General features: G+C 30.7%; 2 protein-coding genes across 9 annotated transcripts in view; one reads left to right on the top strand and one right to left on the bottom strand.

The window, feature by feature from the left end:
• Positions 1 to 1565: 1565 nt before the first annotated feature.
• Positions 1566 to 13107, bottom strand: LOC107443909 (uncharacterized). 4 transcript variants are annotated; one of them, XM_087169435.1, is made up of 3 exons: positions 12935 to 13107; positions 9969 to 10071; positions 1566 to 1788 (listed from the first exon to the last, which is right to left on the bottom strand). In XM_087169435.1, exons 1-3 carry the CDS (start codon positions 12956 to 12958, stop codon positions 1574 to 1576), a joined length of 342 nt encoding a protein of 113 aa, XP_087025561.1. In that variant the 5' UTR covers positions 12959 to 13107; the 3' UTR covers positions 1566 to 1573. The 4 variants fall into 4 exon arrangements, with proteins under 4 accessions (XP_087025561.1, XP_087025562.1, XP_071037064.1 ...); XM_087169436.1 differs by lacking the exon at positions 12935 to 13107 and adding an exon at positions 12194 to 12914; XM_071180963.2 differs by lacking the exon at positions 1566 to 1788 and having other exon boundaries at positions 7020 to 10071; positions 12935 to 13092.
• Positions 13108 to 14702: 1595 nt separating this feature from the next.
• LOC107443910 (heterogeneous nuclear ribonucleoprotein R) overlaps positions 14703 to 20969 on the top strand; it is a 37784-nt gene continuing 31517 nt past the window's right edge. For 2 of the 5 annotated variants that reach the window (XR_015435953.1, XM_016057937.3), the window contains exon 1: positions 14935 to 15082. The gene's annotated coding sequence lies outside the window, so the exon portion shown is untranslated. Of the gene's footprint in view, positions 15083 to 20969 lie in introns of all 5 variants that reach the window. The other 3 variants (XM_016057936.4, XM_071180966.1, XM_016057935.4) reach the window with 3 other exon arrangements.

The following is a 20969-nucleotide window of genomic DNA, read 5'->3' as shown; positions in this document are numbered from 1 at the left end:
CATCCCTTGCTGACGAACAAGAAATATCCTCAAATTTGTTTCTTTCATCGATCTTGAATATATACAGTCAAACCCCGCTATAGTGAATCTTCAAGGGACAGAAATTTCGGTTCACTATAACCGGCAGTTCACTATATCCGTTACGCAGGCAATTGCACTAATGGTTCCTAAACTCCTCCCTTTTATTACATTATATTCATAAATGACTGAAAAATAATATGTAGTAGCAAAAAATGTGTTATTTTTCGTCATTCTTCGTCTTGCGTACAAATAAAAATTAGTAATCTTTAGCTGATGAGCAATCCTCAACATCAAATATGGAAGCACTTCCCGACTCTCAGATAATTTTTCCCGAATTTCTGTTATTCCGCTTTTTAAACCTGTTCAACCAGCCATTCGAGCACATAAAAGAAGTTTCTATTCGCGATCGCAACACTCGAATACGCCATCTGGGGAGAGACCGGTTTCATGCCTTTAGCCCTTCTCCCTTCCCTCTCCTCCTCTTTTCAGTTGCATAGGGATGTACTACGATAATTTCCCTTTTCTTAATATTTTTCCTTTTCATTTAATAAAAATATTTTTTAAAATTTCTATGATACTTTTCTTTAGAACTATGTTTAATGTAGTTTTCAGTTCCATATAGTTTTTCAAGTTAAAAGATTTTAATCTATGAGAAAATCAAGAGAGAAACTAACATACTTCCTTCCTCTATGACTTTCCACACGCTAATGGGGAAAGCATGTGAAGTGTTGCCATAGGAAAAGAGTTCTGCTCTACGCCACCTGCAGCCCATTTCGATCGCCAATAGATGGTTTTAAAAATCGGTATATGTATATTATTATTATCGATAATATACGATGTATGTGTATATTATCGGTATAAGTAGAAATTTCAAAATTATTACAAAGAAGAAGAAAAAAAAAGGGGGGGGGGTAAATCAGTCGAAGACTGGAGAAAGTTCATTATATCCAACTTCCTCACTTTTTTGGTTCACTATATCCACTAAAAATAACATTATACATGTATAGCAAGGCACGGGACCGAGCATTTCGTTCACTATATCCGGGAGTTCACTATAAGGCGTGTTCACTATAGCGGGGTTTGACTGTATTATATTTGACCATGTGGGAGGTCATACTTCGAGGGATGAACAGTGATAGGGAAAATTATTTTAGGAAATTGTCCTTTCTTTATCCGTTGTACTTGAGCATTTTCTAAGGGTGTAAGTGGAGAGTTAGCCTTTTTGGAAGAGGAAAGGTTTTTAAAGATTTGAATCCTAGGGTCATTTTCTTAACATTAATTGCGAAAAATTATCTGTAGATTCGTTTCCTCTTTTTTTTTTTTCCTTTTTTTTAAAATTTGTTTATGTATACAGATTTTGAAGTTTAATTTAATTACTTACAATAATGTTATTAACAGAGGTGTCTTAAGCTTTTTTTTGGAATTGAGAGGAGGGGATGAAATTTCTAATTTGATCAAATCATAAAGTATATAATTCATTTGCTTTAATAAAAAAATATTTTGATGCTAACGCATTCACAATATGTTATTTTTTCCTTTAATATATTAGTGATTAAATGACTTTATTCTTGTCACTGAGCCACGATTGGTCAGTAGTTAAGGCACTGAACTGAGGTCCGATCCGCGGTAGTCGTTTGAAGCCCATCCAGCTTCTCTGCAAAGTAAAGATGGTCCATGCGCAATGCTGGTCAAGAAATCGTGGAATCGTCATCTTCACTAACTCTCGACCCACTATGGGCTGTTGCGGAAATGTTTTACTTTTATTCCCTACAATAAATGAAATAATTAATGAACCATTTGATAAATAAATATTAAAAAGAAAGATATTAATTCGCAGCTGAGATGAAGATATAATTCTTAAAATTTTGCAACATTCCCGGAATCGAATAAAAAATTATTTCGTAATGATCAAATCTTATCGAAAACCGCAGTGGCCCCCATCCCCCCAAGCTCTTGGGCAAATTCTAAATCCCTCCCCCAGCTTTAAGTGGGCGCATCGTGCGCCCACCTTCCCCCCTGATGGAGGCCTATGGAAAACCGAATGGAAATATAAATTCTATCGTACTTTTAAAATGAAAATATAGTTTTAGTGGCAAATATATACATATATAATTTTCTGAAGCTATTCAAAATTAATTTATTTGTTGAATTTAAAAAGTAAACAACAATAAAGTAGATATAATAAACATGACTTTATGTATAATTTTTCTAGTCAGTTAAAAAAATAAAGCCAGTATATAAAAAACGATAAAATAAAAATAATCCTTTTAATATCTTAGATAAATCTATGTTTCTATTAATCTATTCCCCCCCCCCCGTAGAATCGAGAACCTCCTACCGATTTAATGCATAGTTTCTATCGGTATAAAATTGTTAATAGTTTCTTTTATAATCAGCAGAGAGTTTCTGCACCCTTCCCCCTTGCTTGTTATAATTCTCGAAGCAGTTACATTCGAGCGTGCTTCACACTCCTTTTTCCTATGTTTTATTTAATACCTCAATTTGTATAACTTGATATTTTAACTGCATCAATGGCTACGGCTGCCGCTTGTTATTTGTCACTAATCCTCGGAACTTCACTATCTAAATACTCCAAATAAATTAGAAATACACAATAGAATTAATAAATTAGAATACACAATAGTGTAATTATATGATGAAATTTGTCCCGCAGTGGACTGATCGTTAAGACACGCTTCCCAGCAGATCACCGAAGTCAAGCATCCCTGTCTGCGGTCAGTGTGCGGGTGGGTGACCACTTGGATTAGTCTGCGTAGGGACCGAGGGTGTGCGGTATTGGTCCTCGTTAAACTGTTCTACCATAAAGTACTCGACTTCGCATGCAGGCCGTCGGGCTACCGAAGCGGGGGTGCCATCCCCTATGCAGAGGATCAAAATTGTGATGGCATGTCTTCGGATCATCCTCAGGGACGCTTCCCAGACCGTCGCCAATAGCCCATTGTGCAGCTCTAGTGCGACGCAAATTAACTACAACAACAACAATATGCTGAAATTTAAACATATTGATTCACATAATATGATATACTAGAATTAGGTACATAATTTTTAACTGTTTGCTTTAATCATTCTAACATCATGTAACCCTTGCATTCAAATTAAATATTTAAAAAAAAGTGTCATATGAACTGAAATGTGATATTTTAAAACAGTTAAAAGTAAATTTGTTTAATTCAAAAATAATATTTAAGTGGATAAATAATCTGTAGTTGGTGTAGTTAATTTGCGTCGCACTAGAGCTGCACAATGGGCTATTGGCGACGGTCTGGGTAACATCCCCGAGGATGATCCGAAGACAAGCCATCACAATTTTGATCCTCTGTAGAGGGGATGGCAACCCCGCTTCGGTAGCCCAACGACCTGCACGCGAAGTCAAGCACTTTAAGGTAGAACAGTTTAACGAAAACCCATATAGCACACCCTCGATCCCTAAGCAAACTGATCCAAGCGGTCACCCACCCACACACTGACCGCAACCAGTGATGCTTGACTTCGGTGATCCGCTGGGAGCCGTATCCCAACGATCAGTCCACTGCGGGACAGAAATAATTTGAAGAATTCAAAATTGAGTTATAGGCATATATGGCAACGTTACTTTTAAAAAGTAACGAGTAAAAGTACAAGTATTTTTAAAAAAAGTAACGAGTAAAAAGTTCTTATTTTAAAAAGTAACGAGTAAAAAGTACAAGTAAAAGTACAAGTACTAAACAAAAAAAGTAACGATTTAAAAGTACATTTTTAGGAAATCGAAAATTCAAAGTAACCTAAAATTTTATTGAATAATATTCTTATGTTCTTTAATGTTTTTGCAAAATTGTTATTTATTTATTTTTAATTTTGAAAGTTATGGATATTAATTTATTTTTAAATTCGGAGGAATATTATAATATAGCTTTATAATATAATCGTATAATATAATTTTAAAATCAAATATAATTTTAATATCAAACTTTTTATGGATTTGCAGGAAAAAGAAATTTTATCTATTGACTTTAATTTTTAGTTTATTATTTTTGTTTAATTAAATTACCATTGATTTAAAATTGTTTTACTCTTTAGAAACGCGTTTTAAAAATACAAACATAAACAAAGCAAACACGGGGTTTCATATAGCCTTGTGATCTTTGAGCTAGTAAAAAATAATTGAATGTGTGTATAAGTTGAAACAGAAGGTATTTAAAAACGAAGTTAGCTGTGAATGCATATATATTGCATTCACAGCTTTTTTTTTATTTATTTATTATTTTTTTTTTTTTTTTAAGAAAGCTTACCGAGTTTTAAAAAAAAGTAACGATTTCATTCGATATTTCCGTTACAAATACTTTTTCCCTAAAAAAGTAACGAAAGTACAAGTAAAAGTACTAAATTTAAAAAGTAACGAAGTACAAGTAAAAGTACGTACTTTTTACTTGTACCGGCGGTACAAGTAACGAAAGTAAAAGTACTGCCATGTATGGTTATAGGTGGATGTTGGTTAATTCAAAAGTGATTGATAGAATGGTGGATCTTCGGATACGAGTACTTATTCTTAATGGTTTGAGGCCTAAACCGCAACATTAATTAATTAGAGCGTGACGTGGTTATTGAATTTTTCTTAAAAAGATATAATAAATTATAAATACATTGCGAATGAATTCAGAGTACTTTAAAGATGAATCTTATGCACATAGAGTTCAAAATCTTAAAAAATAATAGATACCAGTCAGAAATAATTATTAATAATATAATTTTAAAAATTTAAAAAAAAAAACTTTTCTATGATTTTGCACTAAAAACCTTAACTTATAAGAATCTAGTTAATATAGTCTAAGTTAGTTTTACAGACAATATGTGCATTTTGTATTAATTTTATCTTAAAATGTTTTGATTTTATTATTATTCAAAACCCCCTTTGTTTTTCACCTGCTTTCTTTAAAAAATTAATACGAAACTATTGGGCTGCGCCCCCTGCTCGCTGCCGCTCGCCAACCCCCGAAACTTGCTACACAATCTTATATGGTTTGCTTCGCAAACCAAACTCGCTTCATTCGCTACTAACTTAGGTACATTGCAAATGCACAAAATTCTAAGAATTCAAAACAATCATTCAAATCCAAGTAACAACTTTTTTTTTTTTTTTTTTAAATTACATATTTTCAGTAAATACCTTATGAAATAAATTTGATTTTTAAAATAAATTTGAATTTAAATAAATGACATGTAATTCGTTAAACCAATTAGAAATGTGCTATAGTATAAAATCTTAAAGCGTAGCAGCACGACTGAGACTCATTTTTTAATGAATAACTAATAACAATAAAATAAAAAAATTCGTGATCTGAATCAAAAATCGTCAAATAAATTCGTGGAAAAAGTGCTTTCGACAAAATACTAAAATAGAGATCTATCGACAAAGACTACTCACTTCTGCCTAGCTTAATAGTATGAGATTACTGCAGCTGACAGGGTGAATTTCGAAGAGATCACATTTGGTGAGAATGCTCTCTCTGGTTATTTCCGTTTTTGGAAGGGCTATATGTTGAGCCACCTCAGCTAGATTTGGCATGCGACATTTTCAGCGGCAATCATTGGTCGATTTTCTAGCGTTGCCGTTCGGGGAGTAGTAATGCTTTTTTTGTCGCCGTGTAAGAGAAATATATATAGATTACCACAATTCTTGGTTCAAGAAGAATTAAACTAACTAACCCACAACTAGTTGGAACTAACCTGCATTTGCATTACATGGAGAGGAAAACCACGAAGACCTCTCACGGTTAGCCTGAAGACAAGGGGACTCTAAACTCATCCGTCTACCACTGAGGATATTTTACGCCAGCACTCTGGCCGGCGTGAGTCGGATGCGGAACTCGTATCGACCAGCCATCGCTAGGATTTGAAAACGGTTCACCTCATTGAAAGGTAAACGCTTTTTCCCCTGAGCCACCACAGCTCCACCAAGTATACTTTTTATATCCATCATTGAACAGCCGACCCAGTTTCAGGGTTTACGTCTACTTGTGTTCAGCTCCGTAGCCTTGTAATTTTGAACCAATCCAGAAGACAAGGAAACTCCTGGATCAGTTCCCCCAGAGGTATGATTTGTTATGGGAACATGGAGGACTTTGTGACTCAACAGATTTAACGTGCATCAGTCACAAAACTGGGCGTCTTCGGCTAGTGGGGATCAAACACGCGACCTCATGAACATGGTTCCAGTGCCCTACCAACCAGGCTATCCCGGTATACTCCAAGTGTACTTCGCAACATCTTTCTCTCAAATATTGCAATACAATTTTCCTCGAATTTTGTCATCGTCCAAGCTTCAGAAGCACATGTAAAGACTGGACTGAAAAGAGCTTTGCAGTTCTGCTGAAATAAGACCATGCCATGAAGCCTTTTTTAGTCTTTAATTGCAGCCCTGATCTCCTCAATAGTTGTAGCCTCAACTTCTATATCATTGCTGGATTAATGAAAATTGATTTCTACATTAATTATACAATTAATTCTTCAATTGATTTCTACATATATTCGCTTGAGGGTTTTTTCCAAAAAATATTCAGATAAATATGGACACACAGTGATAGAAGGACGCAAGAAATTTTAGCCGAAAAATATTGATAAAATGACGCTAAAAAAGCAAGCAGAAGAGAGGTAACCCTTTATCGGTTACAGTTTAGCAAAAGGTTTATACTAAAAAATCAATTTAAAGGTTGAAATGCCACCACGGTTAAAAGAACCAAAACTAAAATAACTGAACTCATTCATTTAATAGATTTTGCGTATAATAAACAACAAAACTGAGTTAGAGTAGTTAAGTTTAAGACAATTCGGAGCAAGTGTGATGTAGCAACATCACATAGAGCAAACAGCATCTTATGTAACAAAATCAAACACAAAGTCATACTTTTCCTGAATAAACATGCCATTCTTTATAGCGGACATAAATTCTTCATCCTCAAAATTTTGAGGGTAACCAACTATATTAATGAAACTCTCACGAGTAAGAAAAAAGGCATTTATTTCATGAGTAACAACACAATCAATTTTACAGGTGCAAACAGATCAGTGAACAATTACATAAATATTTACCACAGAAAATTAAATTAAAATTATACATATTTTTATAATATTCCATACAGTGTCTATTCAAATTACATTCCCTTTTAAAATACTTATCACAAATATTAAATCTGTAGATTAGTACTGTATCGATTTAAATGACATATACTAGCATAATATGAACAGGTGTGCCATTGGGTCGTTATTTGCAAATAAATTCTTTTAATAGAGCACAGATTTTGATGACCCTAAAGCTTCTCAATAAATGTTCTTAAAAATACCAGTTTATTTCAGCAAAAATATTAAACTAAAACAATGTTTTCCTTTTAAAAATTACTCTCATTGCATTTTCTCAAATCATTTGCAATAAAAAATTACTTTTAAATATTTCCTATCCATAACATAATGGGAAAATCTGGTTGGACGTGGTATTGTAAGTTATAATATAAAGTAATAAAAATTTCGCATTGATTGTAATAAAAATGATCAAACAAATAACAAAAAAAAAATTAATACCCCAAAAATATAAAAATAAAAGTTCTAAAAGGTCCCAAAGTTTAAAAAAAGAGGCGCGTTGATTCAGGGGATAAGACGGTCGTCTTCCAATTAGGTGAACCGGGTTCGAATCCCAGCGATGGCTGGTCGATACGAATTCCGCATCCCGCTTGCACCGACCACAGTGCCGACGTGAAATATCCTCAGTGGTAGACCGATCATGGGTTAGAGTCCCCTTGCCTTCAGGATAACCATGGGAAGTTCTCGTGGTTTTCCTTTCTATGCAACGCAAATGCGGGTTAGTTAAATCAAAAAGTCCTCCACGAAAACAAATTTCTCCCAATACTTGATCCAGGAGTTGCCTTGTCTTCTGGATTTGGTTTGAAATTGCAAGGCTACGTAGTTGAACATTAGTAGTCCTAAACCCCAAAATTGGGTTCAACGATGTTTATAAAAAGTTTTAAAAAAATGCTAGTGTGGCACATTTCACATTTTTTTTAGCCTGCAAAAAATAAACCATTTTTGATTAAAAACATCTAAGTACTTTCTTTTAGTACTGCAATTATTTCAATACAAATTGTAGTGTGTATGAAGAATCTTTGCCTTTTAATACTTTTGAATCTACTAAATGCAAACTTTGATGCAAAAACATTTTATGGTGTTCTGTGCAGATAAATTCTTATAGTATTGTTGTTTAATAAAGTGGCTTCAACTACAAGTAAGGTTTTTACGGGTATGAACACATTTGTGTTTATTTAAAGAACTCTTCCGTGAAAAACTTTTATTACATAAACTACAGGAATATTTTTTTTCACCAGTATGAGTCAAGATATGGTAAGCTAAATAGCGTTTTCGGGAAAAAGTCCTATTACATATATTACAAACAAAAGGTTTTTCATCAGTATGAACAGTCTTGTGTATGGTTAAATCACTGATCCCTGCAAAACTCCTGTTACAAACACTACAAGAATATGGCTTTTCACCAGTATGAGTCAAGTTGTGTCTAGTTAAATAACTTTTTCGCGAAAAAGTCATATTACATATACTGCAAGCATAAGGCTTTTCACCAGTATGAATCCGTTTGTGTTTAGTTAAATCTGTGTTTGCTGAAAAACTCTTATTACATATACAACAAGAATATGGTTTTTCACCAGTATGAACCAAGTTGTGTCTAGTTAAATAGACTTTTCTGGCAAAAGTCATAGTGCATATACTACAAGCGTATGGTTTCTCACCGGTATGAACACGTTTGTGGATAGTTAAATCACTGCTAGTTGAAAAACATTTATCACAAAAACTACAAGCGTGAGGTTTTTTGCTAGAATGGACAAAGCTGTGCCTGTTTAATTCAGATTTTCGAGAAAAACTCTTATTACATGTACTACAAGAATAAGGCTTCTCACCAGTATGGATAAGGTAGTGATTTGTTAAACTAGTTTTCTCAGAAAATCTCTTATTACAAATAATGCAAGAATAGGGTTTTTCACCCGTATGAACAAGTTTGTGTTTGATTAGATTATCTTTTCTAGAAAAAATCCTATTGCATATATTACAAGACAAAGGGTTTGTTTTAGTTTCAACTGAACTATTGCTGGCTATTGGTAGCTTATTTTCAAAAGACATGTTATAACGATAAAGATTTTTCCTCCAGTGCACAGAAGACGGTCTTATTCCAGAAACAGATGAAATCAAAGAGTTGTTGTTCAATGAAAACAAAGCTTGTGCAATAATTGAGTAGTTATCTTTCAAAACGACATCAAGTGGCTGAGTGGTAGCGCTTCGTGCCACACGTCCTGGGTTCAATCCTCGGGCAAGGTTGACTCAGCCTTTTATCTCTTCAGTGGGTCGATAAATGACTGCCAAGCATGCTTGGGAACTAAACACTGGGGATCACACGTTCGGCTGACCACTTAACCAGAACATCTGCTCCTGCACCCCAGAGACCAAGGTCAAGAAAACTGAGATGGGCACAGGAGGCCTTGGCTCTCCATGGCTGTCGTGCCACTGAGTTTAGTTTATTTAGAAAACCTACCTTTTCGGAATTTAAATATGCATGTAAGCTAAATTAAATACTATTCTTTTGCAAAATAGTGAAAATAAAATCAAGTTCTAACATTTAAATTGAAAATAACATATTCCTTTATCCCTCAGTTATATACAATATATTTTACATTTATGCGACTCATACTTTTGTTTATAATAAAATAAAGCGTGCGATTCACAAGAAATATCAAAACAATAAACCACGGTACATGTTTTAGTGAATGTAATACAACTGATATTAGTTACATGTCACACATTCAAATAACTATGAAACCTTTAGTTAAAAATAATAGGATACAGAAGTAATGCCATTCAATAGTCACAATGCAAATTTTTTAAAATTTTAATGAAACCTGTGATTCTCACTGCAGCGTCTCCCGACCTATGCAAAACTGCTTGAAAAACATGCACAGGATCAGATGTAGGACAAAGTTTATTGATGTCTGTTATTTTAACCTAAAAAAAAAAAGAAAGGTTAATCAATGACATGGATCCAAACAGATTTACACAAAAAAGTATGATAAGGACAATAAAAATTTACATTAGCTTCTTAGCAAAGAAAATTTTAACATGCATAATGTAACAATCTGCTGTTGACTTAATTAAATGGAATTATTGCTCCCTTATTTTCTTCTAAGAGATTGCTATCAAGTAAAAAATTTGATTTGTACAAAATTTTATAACTTACTTTTATAAAATATGGATAATTTAATTTAAAAAAATGAAATAGTTTTTCATCTATTTGGCAAAAACTATCGCTTTGTAATTACTGTCAGAACCTAAAATTCATTTAAAAGAAATAGAAATTGCAATAGTACGTAAACGTCTGTGTAATTACTTTACTACTTGAAAAATTTTAAAAATTTTATTTAACTTGGTTATTTAATAACATAATCAGTTTCTTTTTTGTCAGATTTCGAACAATAATAAAAGAATATTGAAATTTGACAGTAAGAACATTGTTGGTAAACATAATATAAAATTTAAAAGTTAAAGAGCAAATTTATTACTGTTATTAATATTATTGAGATGAAATAAAAATGGTTTAGACAATCATGACGACTTATAAAGGTGTAGACAATTATGAATACATTCTGTTTTCTGTAACAGCTGCTGAATACTTACTTAGAATATCAAAACATTCACTCTGTACGTTAAAACTAAATAGCTAATTTGTTTTCCTTTTTTTAAAAATTTTAACTATTAATATCTGAACACTTTTTTGTCAGCTTTTATTTAAAAAGTTGCGAGCAGAAATAAGAATTGAGACATCAAAAAAAAAAAAAAAATTAATAAATAAAAACAATTTTTAAGTATTAGAGAATTTGGCTATTTCAGTTTTAATTACACATAGACATTCCTTAATGTTAGACAAATTGTAAAAATATAGGTGATAAAAAGAAGATCAAGAATAAAACTTCTACCAGAGAAAAAAACTAACTGAAATTTTATTGGTCTGTTTGAATAAAAAGTTAGATTGAAGATATGCACAACATATAGAAGGAAAAAAATTGTGTCATCTCTATTTTTTTTTCATTTCTAAACCAAAAGTAATTTAAATGAAACATATAAATTATATTTCAAAATAAAAAACAAACAATATCTGAAATGATTTAAAATTAATATAGAGCATATGGTGTAGTTTAAAATTTATATATATATTGAAATTTATTAAAAAAAATATGGTGCTTTTTCAGTTTATTATCATTACTATCCTTTTTTTTCTCTAATTACTTTCCTGAACACTAAAATGGATTTTAAAAAGAGTTTTGGTTTTAAATTATAGTGTGTTTGCTTAGAAAAGGTGGTTTCAGTTTTGGCAATATATATAAAAATGTGATACAAAGATCTTCATGCAATGAAAACACAAAAAATTTTAATATCTCTTTGAACTTTTAGATATTATCTATTTTCTTAAAAAAATATTAATTAAATTTTAAATTAAATAAATAATTTTTAAACTGTTTTCCTACATATACTTATTACTTATTGATACATAAAAAATAAGATAAATCTTCTTCATATGTTTTTAAAACATTTAAGTGGGGGTACAGGAATTACCTTTTTCCACACAATTACAATTTCAAACTGTTACAATTTCAAACTGCTATTTTTAAATTGTTCATTGTAGGTCATTGATTTGCAATTTAAATGTATGGTGTTAATGTAAAAACTATCAATATTAAACTAATTATGATACAAATTTTTTCTAATAGTCTTAGTAAGAAATTAAGGCAGAAAAAAAAAGTAGAAAAAATCTCCTATATAAAATTTGACATTCTGCAGCCATACAACTATCATAGAAAAAGCAAATTAAAAAAGCATAGCAAATTAATAGCAATAGTATCAATTTAATATTATCATATCTCCTATATTACTATTATATTATATTAATCATATATTATATATATTATATCATATATTATTAATACTATTATATTATATTATATTATATTAACATATCTCCTATATTATATTATTAATTAACAATCAAACACATTAAATATAGATGTTCTTTGAAAATAAAATTAATTGGTTCATGGAACAGATATGCTAAAAAAAAAAAAAAAAAACTTACATGAAACATGAAGAAAACATGAGTAATATTCAGGGATTGTTTTCACAAGGGAGAGATTCCGTATCTTGATCTGTGGCAGAATAATCACCAAGTCCTGGCAACTTCCGGCAGCAGATTGCGAGGAACTAAATAGAACATCACAGAAAGAGACCAACTTGAAATTTATAACTCGTAGACACCCCCAGGCAAATATCTACTTGTTTTTTAAAAAAATTTGCAAGTTTAAAATCTATTTGGCGATTGCAATTGGAGCAACAGATCACGATACGGAAATATCTCTTTCACAAGATACAGTTGAAACATTAGAAATAAAAAAGTGTAAACTCCTTTTAAACAATGTTATTTTATAAGTTTAAATCTTTCAGGGAGAATAAGTAACTTGGATTATTACACAAAAATAGTTATAATTTCAAACCTTCTCTGGGGCACATAAGTTGTTAGAAAATTAGTTTAAAATTTCTTTTTAAAAATAACAGTTAAATTAATTTGCGTATGAATTACTACTATGGGAATAAATCTTGAATGATTAATTTTGTTACATGATCAAATTTGTATCACCTTTTTGCTACAAAAATAAAATGTAGGTTAGTTAAGTTTTTTTTTAAGCTGACTTATTTTTAAAGTTATTATAAAATACTGCTTGTTACATTATTGCACTAAAAAACAGAACAGAAGTTGTTATAAGTTTGTTTAACAAAAGCCCTTAATAATTTTATAAAATAAAATTATTCTAATATATACCCCATTAGAGATATTCAGTGACATATCACAGTGTATCAATATAAATCTCAGTAAAGTTATGTCAAAAAGAAGCAAATTAAAATATTAATCAACTCTTGAATTATTTTTATACAAAAGACGAAAAAATTATTGATTAAATTGATTATTGTAGGACGTCTTCAGATGCTGATTTCTGTTATATCAAACGTCTGTCTCCATGAACGCGAATTAGTAAAATTATACGCCCTCTGGCGAAAAATAAGTAAAGCTTAAGAAGAGGTTATAAAACTATGGGATACGCGTAAGTACGTGTTTAATACACAACGCGAATCGGGCGAGGTCTCATAACTGTTCACGCTTGATTGTTTATGCTTCCGTATTATGTTATGCTTAAGTAAGGTGATCTCCTAATAAAGTATAAAAAATATTAAAGTATAAAGATTGGAGTTATAAATAAAACATAACATAAAAGAGTAAGAAATTGCATTTCCGGGATAACGAGTAGGGTGCTGTGTAGAAACGCTCTTGAAACTATAAAAGAGAATATTATAAGCTTTTCAAAGATAAAAAATACGGGTCTATTAAATTGGTGTAAGGCTCTTTCAAAACCTTTCGATGCTACGAAGAAAAAGATAAAGATTAATTTAAGCATCGAATTCTCAAAAGTTTTAAAATAGTCATTTTTGTTTCCTCTCCTTATATGCTGGTTTCATTTTATTTATTGACTAAAAAATTGGATATAAAGTTCCATTTACCATATTTTTTCTACTTTGTTATTTTTTACTTTTCTAATTTTGCAAAAAAAAGAAAGAGAAAAAATAATAATAATGATAGATTTTAAATAGCTTCCGAAAATTTTATATTCATAATTGCTTTTTCGTGCCACTGTCACCACTGAAATTATATTTTCCTTTTAAAGTAAGATAAAAAATATTATTTCTACTCGGTATTATCAAATTACTCTGCGATTCGATGCGGAGGATATTGCAAAGTTACATTTGGACCTTTACTGCAAATTTATTTACCTCTTTTTGCTTTAAAAAATTCATTTTTAAAATGGTATATTATTAATTTTATTTATTGCATGTAATAACAGTAAAGCAATCCCCCAACAGCCCATATGTGGGATTCAAGTGTCTTAGTTTAGAAGGAAGTGAGTTAGTTTGTCTTGATTTTCAAAGAGATTAAAAACTTTTAAGTTAGAATACTATATATAGTCCATATATGGATCTGAAAACTACTTTGAACTTAGTCCTAAGGGAAAGAATTGTGGACATTTAAAAAAATATTTTTGACAGTTAAATGGCCAAGAAATTTGGGAGTTTCTCTTGTTATCCAGTAAGGGATAGGAATGCCAAATGATATAAATCAGAAACAACGATTAAGCAATGACAATAAAAACGATGATGTAGACAGGCAATCAAATAGGTCTATTTAATTAAAAATTCTGCCAGCCCTTCCTATCGCATTCATGTATTATTATCTCCAATTGCCAACTGCAATCGTGATGGGTTTAATTCAATTTAAAAGCATAATAAAAGAGCGAAAGGATTTGTTATCCAATTTTTCGCAGTTTTCTAACTTAGACCGGGGTGCTTTTATATTCTTCGGACGGTCACTTTAATTCCCTTCCACATGGTCAGGCAGATATTTAAAGAGAACAAATTTTAACTTATTTTTTGTGCGCCAAGCAAGGGATAAAAATGCCAAATGTTATGAATCAGGAAACATTGATTAAGCGGCAACGATGAAAACGATGATAATAATAGCCAATCAAATAGGCTTATTTGATCAAGAAATCCGTCTGCCAAAATATACAAAACCAATTTATTTCATTTTCATTCATTCGTTAATCGTTAGTAGCCGGCTAATGTTTAAGAATTTGTAACGATTGCTTATTTTATTTATTTATTTTACTGCAAACTTATATTTTTGCTGTGGAATTTTAATAGAATTAAAGGTGAGTAACTTAAAGTTTTTTCATTATTATTTAATTTTGTTTAAATGCTTTGTAAAAATTTCTTTTTTGTGAGTGCTTTGCCCTTTGCTACAAATTTGTAAACCCCGTTAGTTGTTACCGCGCATGTTTGTACCGCAAAACGCCGGTAACTGTGCATAATTTTATTAAGTTGACAGTTCTTTGTTTCAATTTGTGAAAGTTTCTTAAAGGTAAAATTATGTTGTTACTTTAACTAGCATTATATATTCCGTTGTTTTTAATATTTATTTTGACAATTTATTTTAAACTCGAGATTTTTACTTCATCCAGATATATATTGGTGAAATTTTTGATAATGTAGTATGATGTATTTAGTGAGATTTTCAATTTGAAGTATTTCTCATAATGAGTTAAAATGATTTTGCAGATATCTGCAGTTTTTTTTATTTTGTTAATGTTTTTGTGAATTAATTTACCAATTATTTCTTCTGTAAGGTTACTTAAAGTTAAATGTTTCCTAATAAATGCTCAGCATGTTGCTCTAGCATATCCACAATGCGATACAATAATTTTTTATAATGCTCATGTAATATAGCTTATATGTTCTTGTGATAATGTGTACTTAAGTAGTGAATTGCCAATGTGCTTTAAATTTGCGATTAGATGTCAAAGTCAGAGTGTTAACTTTTGTTTTCAATTTCTATTTTACTTAATCTAACTTAATAAACAGCTTTTAACACATTAGTTCATTTCTAATCTATGCCAACGATGAGTAAATGACTTGTACAGCATTTCTCAGTGCATTAAGTTATTTTAATTTCAGAGGTACCTCATTTTAACATCAATATAAATTTTGGAAATTTATCTTAAAGACACACCTTTTTTATGTGCATGTTGAAAAAATATTGATTTTTTTTCATCGGTTTCATAAGTTTCTTTTTTTGACTAACAAGATGCATGTTTTGCTTGAATCCATTATTTAGATATTTTCCATTGCAAATACCTAGATAACAATCTGCAGTTAATTAGCAAGCACTGTAGTTAGTGGCCTTTATAAAATTACAATTATCATTTGCAAATTGTTGCTCCTGCCGAGTGCTGGCAGAACATTTTTTTCCACTCCCAAGGCGATACTGAAAACTTGTCTATTTTTAGAATGTGAATTTTGAATTGAGTTCTACCCATTTTATTATTTTACTGTTGTAGTAGCAATGCTGTATAAAATTGTTAATATTTTACTATACAATATTTTGTCTAGATAATTATAAAATTTAAATCAACTATAATTGCTTATTTAAAAGACATGAGAGATAGAAAACATTGGATGTTAAGGTTACAAACAGCCTAACAATAAGAATATTTACTTCAGAATTATCTGAAAAAGCTGATTGAACTCTGCTTTCAAGAGTAGTTTTAAAGAAGTTGAGACTTTCCCATTATCAAGATCCTTTTACAATTTATAACAGACTGGTGATTTGGAAACAATTGAAGCTAGAAATATCAGCTTTAATTTTCAAGTTGTGAAAGAAGCATAGCCTGACTGAGGCAGGGGCATACGGGGCAGCTGCTCCTTGGCCCCCACATAAGAGGGGGCCCCCTAATAGAAAGCTTATTTTACGTTTCCTTCTTGAATGAACTTTTTTTTAAACAAAATATCAGTACTGTGCAAAATCCGTCAGTTTTATGTTAACTTCTTCATTAATCTATTGTATGAACCAGGGTTGGCAGGTTTTTGACATGTGACAGTTTTTGACAGTTTAAACCATGGTTTAAACCGTCATGTCAAAAACCTCACTGTCGAAAATGTCAAAAACCTATATTCATATGTGAAATTTAATTAATACATAAAATTTATATATTTTCTAAAGGATAGTGTTTCTAAATATGTTCTAGAAAAAATAAATTTAAAATTTTGAAGAAACACTTATATTTTGAATAGTAACCAAAATCTTGTACTTTTGAAAACTCACATCTTTTGTAATATTATGTATTCATTTTCATGTGTTATTGAAAATCTGCAGTGATATTATTAAGAAATTTATTTTTAACCAAATTTAGTGTATAGTATAGATTATACTAAAAATTAGACATTTTTAAAGAATAATACTGTTAAATACACAGAGTAGTTAGTGTCGATTTACAGTATATTCAGCCTATTCATTTACTATGCTGAAAATTTAGTTTATCCAAATACTTGTGAATTTCATTTTGCTGAATACGATATAGTTTTGTTCAATATCTAAATATTCAGCTGTTGAATAATTACTTCTTGCTTTCAAGATATGCATTATTTGTATTCTTAATACAAGTGGAGAAAAAAAAATTTAGAGATAAAAATTGTTTTAAAATGATAAGTGTAATAATTATAAATAAATATAATAAAAAAATATGAATTATATTTATCATTATTCATAAATATAACTACTTTTAAATTCAAATTAACATATTGGATAATAAAGATACTTGGTATAACATTAAAAAAAAAATTTTATACACTTGTATCTTGTATCAAGTTTGTATTTATACAACATAACTTGTAAGTTCCTTATAAATATTAGTTATATGTTCCTTATATGTCAAAAATGCATAGTAATAAACTTTTAATTTTCTTAAGTATCAAAAAGAAAAAAAAAAGTTTTAAATATAAATATTTAAACAATTTTTGTGCAAAATTTTTCTGCACATGCATTTGAATATAAATTTCTGAGATTTTAAATCTGTTATTTTACCTTAATTTTAATTAAAAAATATTTTAAAACCTGCTGATTACCTATAGTATAATTAAATTTTAATATAATGCATGGCAACTGTTGGTAGTTTTGAAGTTTATATATTTTCTTGGCAAACTTCAGTTTTTGACATTTTTGACGGGTTTTTGACGGTTTAAACCAGTATTATACCCTTGTCATGTCAAAAACCACTTTTTGACGTCAAAAACCCAACCCTGGTATGAACACAATCTATATTTCATAAATGCATGGCTTTCTAGGGCAAATGTCTGCTAAATTTTTGCAATTACTATGGATGGACAAATTTGGCCAATCAAAAGTTGTATTTTTACATTGTAAAATGCAATATTTTTAAGAAATACAGGCTTCTGATAAGCCCTAATGTCTGCAAAGATATGAATTTTTTGCAGCTAGTTGACTAAGTTAACAATCAGAAAATTGCATTCGGCATGTTGGACATAGAATTGTCTAAAGATCGATAAAATGGACTGAACGATATTTCGTCTGCTGACCATTGGAGAGAGAGGGACTTCATAGCTATTTCAGGTTCTAGTCAATTTTCTTGTTATCTATAATGAGGTGATCGATTTATATACCTCCATAAAGTTTGGTTCTTCATTACTGAAGTAGTGAACCAGAGGGGACCACCAAAGAAGATTTTACCTGGGGCCCCAATTAGGATAAATCTGGCCCTGGAAAAAAATAGTTGGCGTTAAGTTAAAAAATCCCTTTGATCTTAATAAATGTACCTCTTTGCCCTATTTGCAAAAATACCTGCCATTCCTTAGAAACACTTCCCTTTTATTCATATTCCTTGTTAAAAACAATTTATTATGTTTAAATAATAAATACACACTGGCCAAATTATCTGTGTTTATAGGTTTATTTCTGATTACTGTTACTTATATTTACTTGGTTAGGATTCTTCTAAACTGGTTGAAGTATTTTATTCGTGGAAGGGATATTAATAAATTTTTAACTGATTTTAAAGCCACTTTTTAAATAAGTATTTTTTTTAATTAAATTTTTTTTAATAAAAATTGCCTTCAAATTCATTTTTTCTTAATTTTCAGTGAAAATGATAGAAAAAATAAATTAAATTGTTTATCAATTAATCATTTTTTGTTGGTTTACTTTTTTTTTTTAAAGAAAAAAATTTGCAAATTGCCTTTTAGCATGTTTCTAATTACTTTTATGAACTTACAAATTTTTTCTTTTATTTTGAAAATGTGGCTGAATTTTTCTGTGAAATATACACATAAAATAGTAATTAGTATAAGAGGGTAATTAAAAAATTGCTTTCATTATGGTGGCGCCAACGAATTTGACCATTTTCGCGAGCATTAACAGATTCATCTCTGTCACTATAATGGACAAATGGTGATCTTCTCTGGCCATCGTGGCTCTTGGGCGACCTTGCCTAGGCTTTCTCTTAATGGATTTGGTATCCTGGAACTGTTTACATAAGTTTCACACGCTGCTGGGCGTTAAATTGAAATCTCTACAAATCTGAATTTGAGATAGGCTTGCTTTTAGCCTTCCCACAATTTGCCACCTCATTCCATCATCCATTGGTGGTTTTATCATTTTTACTGTTACAATTTGAATTTAAGCTTGCTGTAAAATAACTCCAAGAAATTCACCAAGGTGTGCTAGCGAGCGGATTTTCCTTTTAACTTACGTGCACTTATAAAGCCTGTTTCTCTACTGGCACTGTCTACACACATGTATACCGCAGACTGATTTGATGTTAAAGATTTGCATTTTTGTCTAGAGGCAGCAGTGTTTTCATCATAGAAAAAAAATGGGTGAGAATTTCTCATCCTTTCTCAAAAACAGGGTGAGATTTCAGAAAGTTAAGTGAGATTTCTAAAAACTGAAAAAATACAAATAGACTTGAAAAAAAAATTCTTTTATTATAATACATTTTTAACGTCTTTTATTTTTTAAAGCATTGAATATTTTTGCTGCATCATCATAGAAAATTTTGCCTTTACTAGGTATTTGTCCATCTTACATTAGTGTAGGGGTGCTCAACCTGCGGCCCGCGGGCCAAATGCGGCCCGCCAACCCTCGATGGGCGGCCCGTGGCCGCAATCTGAACAATATATATTATTTTAATATTTACTTTTGAAAAATAATAAAAAAATTCGGTAATTTAAATTTACACTTTTAAGTTTTTGACGCACCCAATCTCAATGTAGTTTTTCGATGGTTAACGCTACGGATTTAGCATAGTTTTAAAAATCCCAATATTTTTAATACATCATTATTACGATTTACGAATTTAAATTACCACTTTTGACGCCTTTCCTATGCGCCGATTTCATCGTAAATCCAATGACTTTTCGGTAGTTATTGCTACCCATTTTCAAGTAGTTCCTGAAATAGCAATTTTTGAAAGTTATGAAGCGCTTTATTTGTGCAAACTTCATGGAAAATCTAAATGACTTTAGATCCTTTCTTCAACAGTTATTGCTGCACATTTCCGCCCGGTTTTTAAAACTTCGATATTTTAGCACGATATTATTATGAATCGCGAGTAAAGAATCGCTCATTTAGATAGCCATTTTTTGACATGGCTTATTTGCAACGATTTTATCGCAAATCAAATTATTTTTCAATCGTTATTTTAGAAATTATTGCTACACATTTCTACAAGGTTTTAAAAGTACCGATATTTTTTGTACGCTATTGCGACATTTTAATTTCAAATCCCGCATTTAAATTACATAACATTTTGACGCACTTTATTTACTCCAATTTCATCTGAAATATAAAAGTATTTAGCTTAATGTTTTAGTAGTTATTATGTTTTCCCCGAGATTTAAAAAAATTCTGATATTTTTAATACTATGGTTTGACAGCAAGCGAGTTTTGAATCGCGCATTAAAATAATTATTTTTTACGTGCTCTGTTTGTGCCTTTTTTAACATTTGCGTTGCACCGATTTTAACACGCATTTTTTAAGAGGAGCAAGCGAGTTTTGAATCGCACTTTAAATTTTTACGTGCTCTGTTTGTGCCGATTTTATCATTTGCGTTGTACCGATTTTAACAAGCATTTTTTAAGAGGTTTTTCGAACATGTTTTTTCTTCTTTCCCGTTATAGCTGCATTTTTATTTGTGATTTAGAATATACCTGATATTTTCACACAATATTACAACTCGTGAAATTCGATTCAGTTTTAATTTTTTTTCGTAACTTAAAGTAATTACGTATCTTAGCCAAATCAGCACCTTCCTAGGGAAAAAAAACGAGATGTGTACATTTATATTAAACGCGGTCCGTTTTGCAAAAAAAATAATTCAAAACACGGCATAATTCGTTAGTCCCATGAACACGTGCAAGTTTAACAACACACATCAAACCTATTCTTTTTGTTGTC

This window comes from Parasteatoda tepidariorum, chromosome 8 (assembly GCF_982258835.1).
Source record: "Parasteatoda tepidariorum strain Cologne lab strain chromosome 8, Ptep-v5.0, whole genome shotgun sequence".
In the NCBI taxonomy this organism is placed as follows: Eukaryota; Metazoa; Arthropoda; class Arachnida; order Araneae; family Theridiidae; genus Parasteatoda; species Parasteatoda tepidariorum.
The sequence above is the reverse complement of the archived record's forward strand: the minus strand, read 5'-3'. Positions and strand labels throughout refer to the sequence as shown.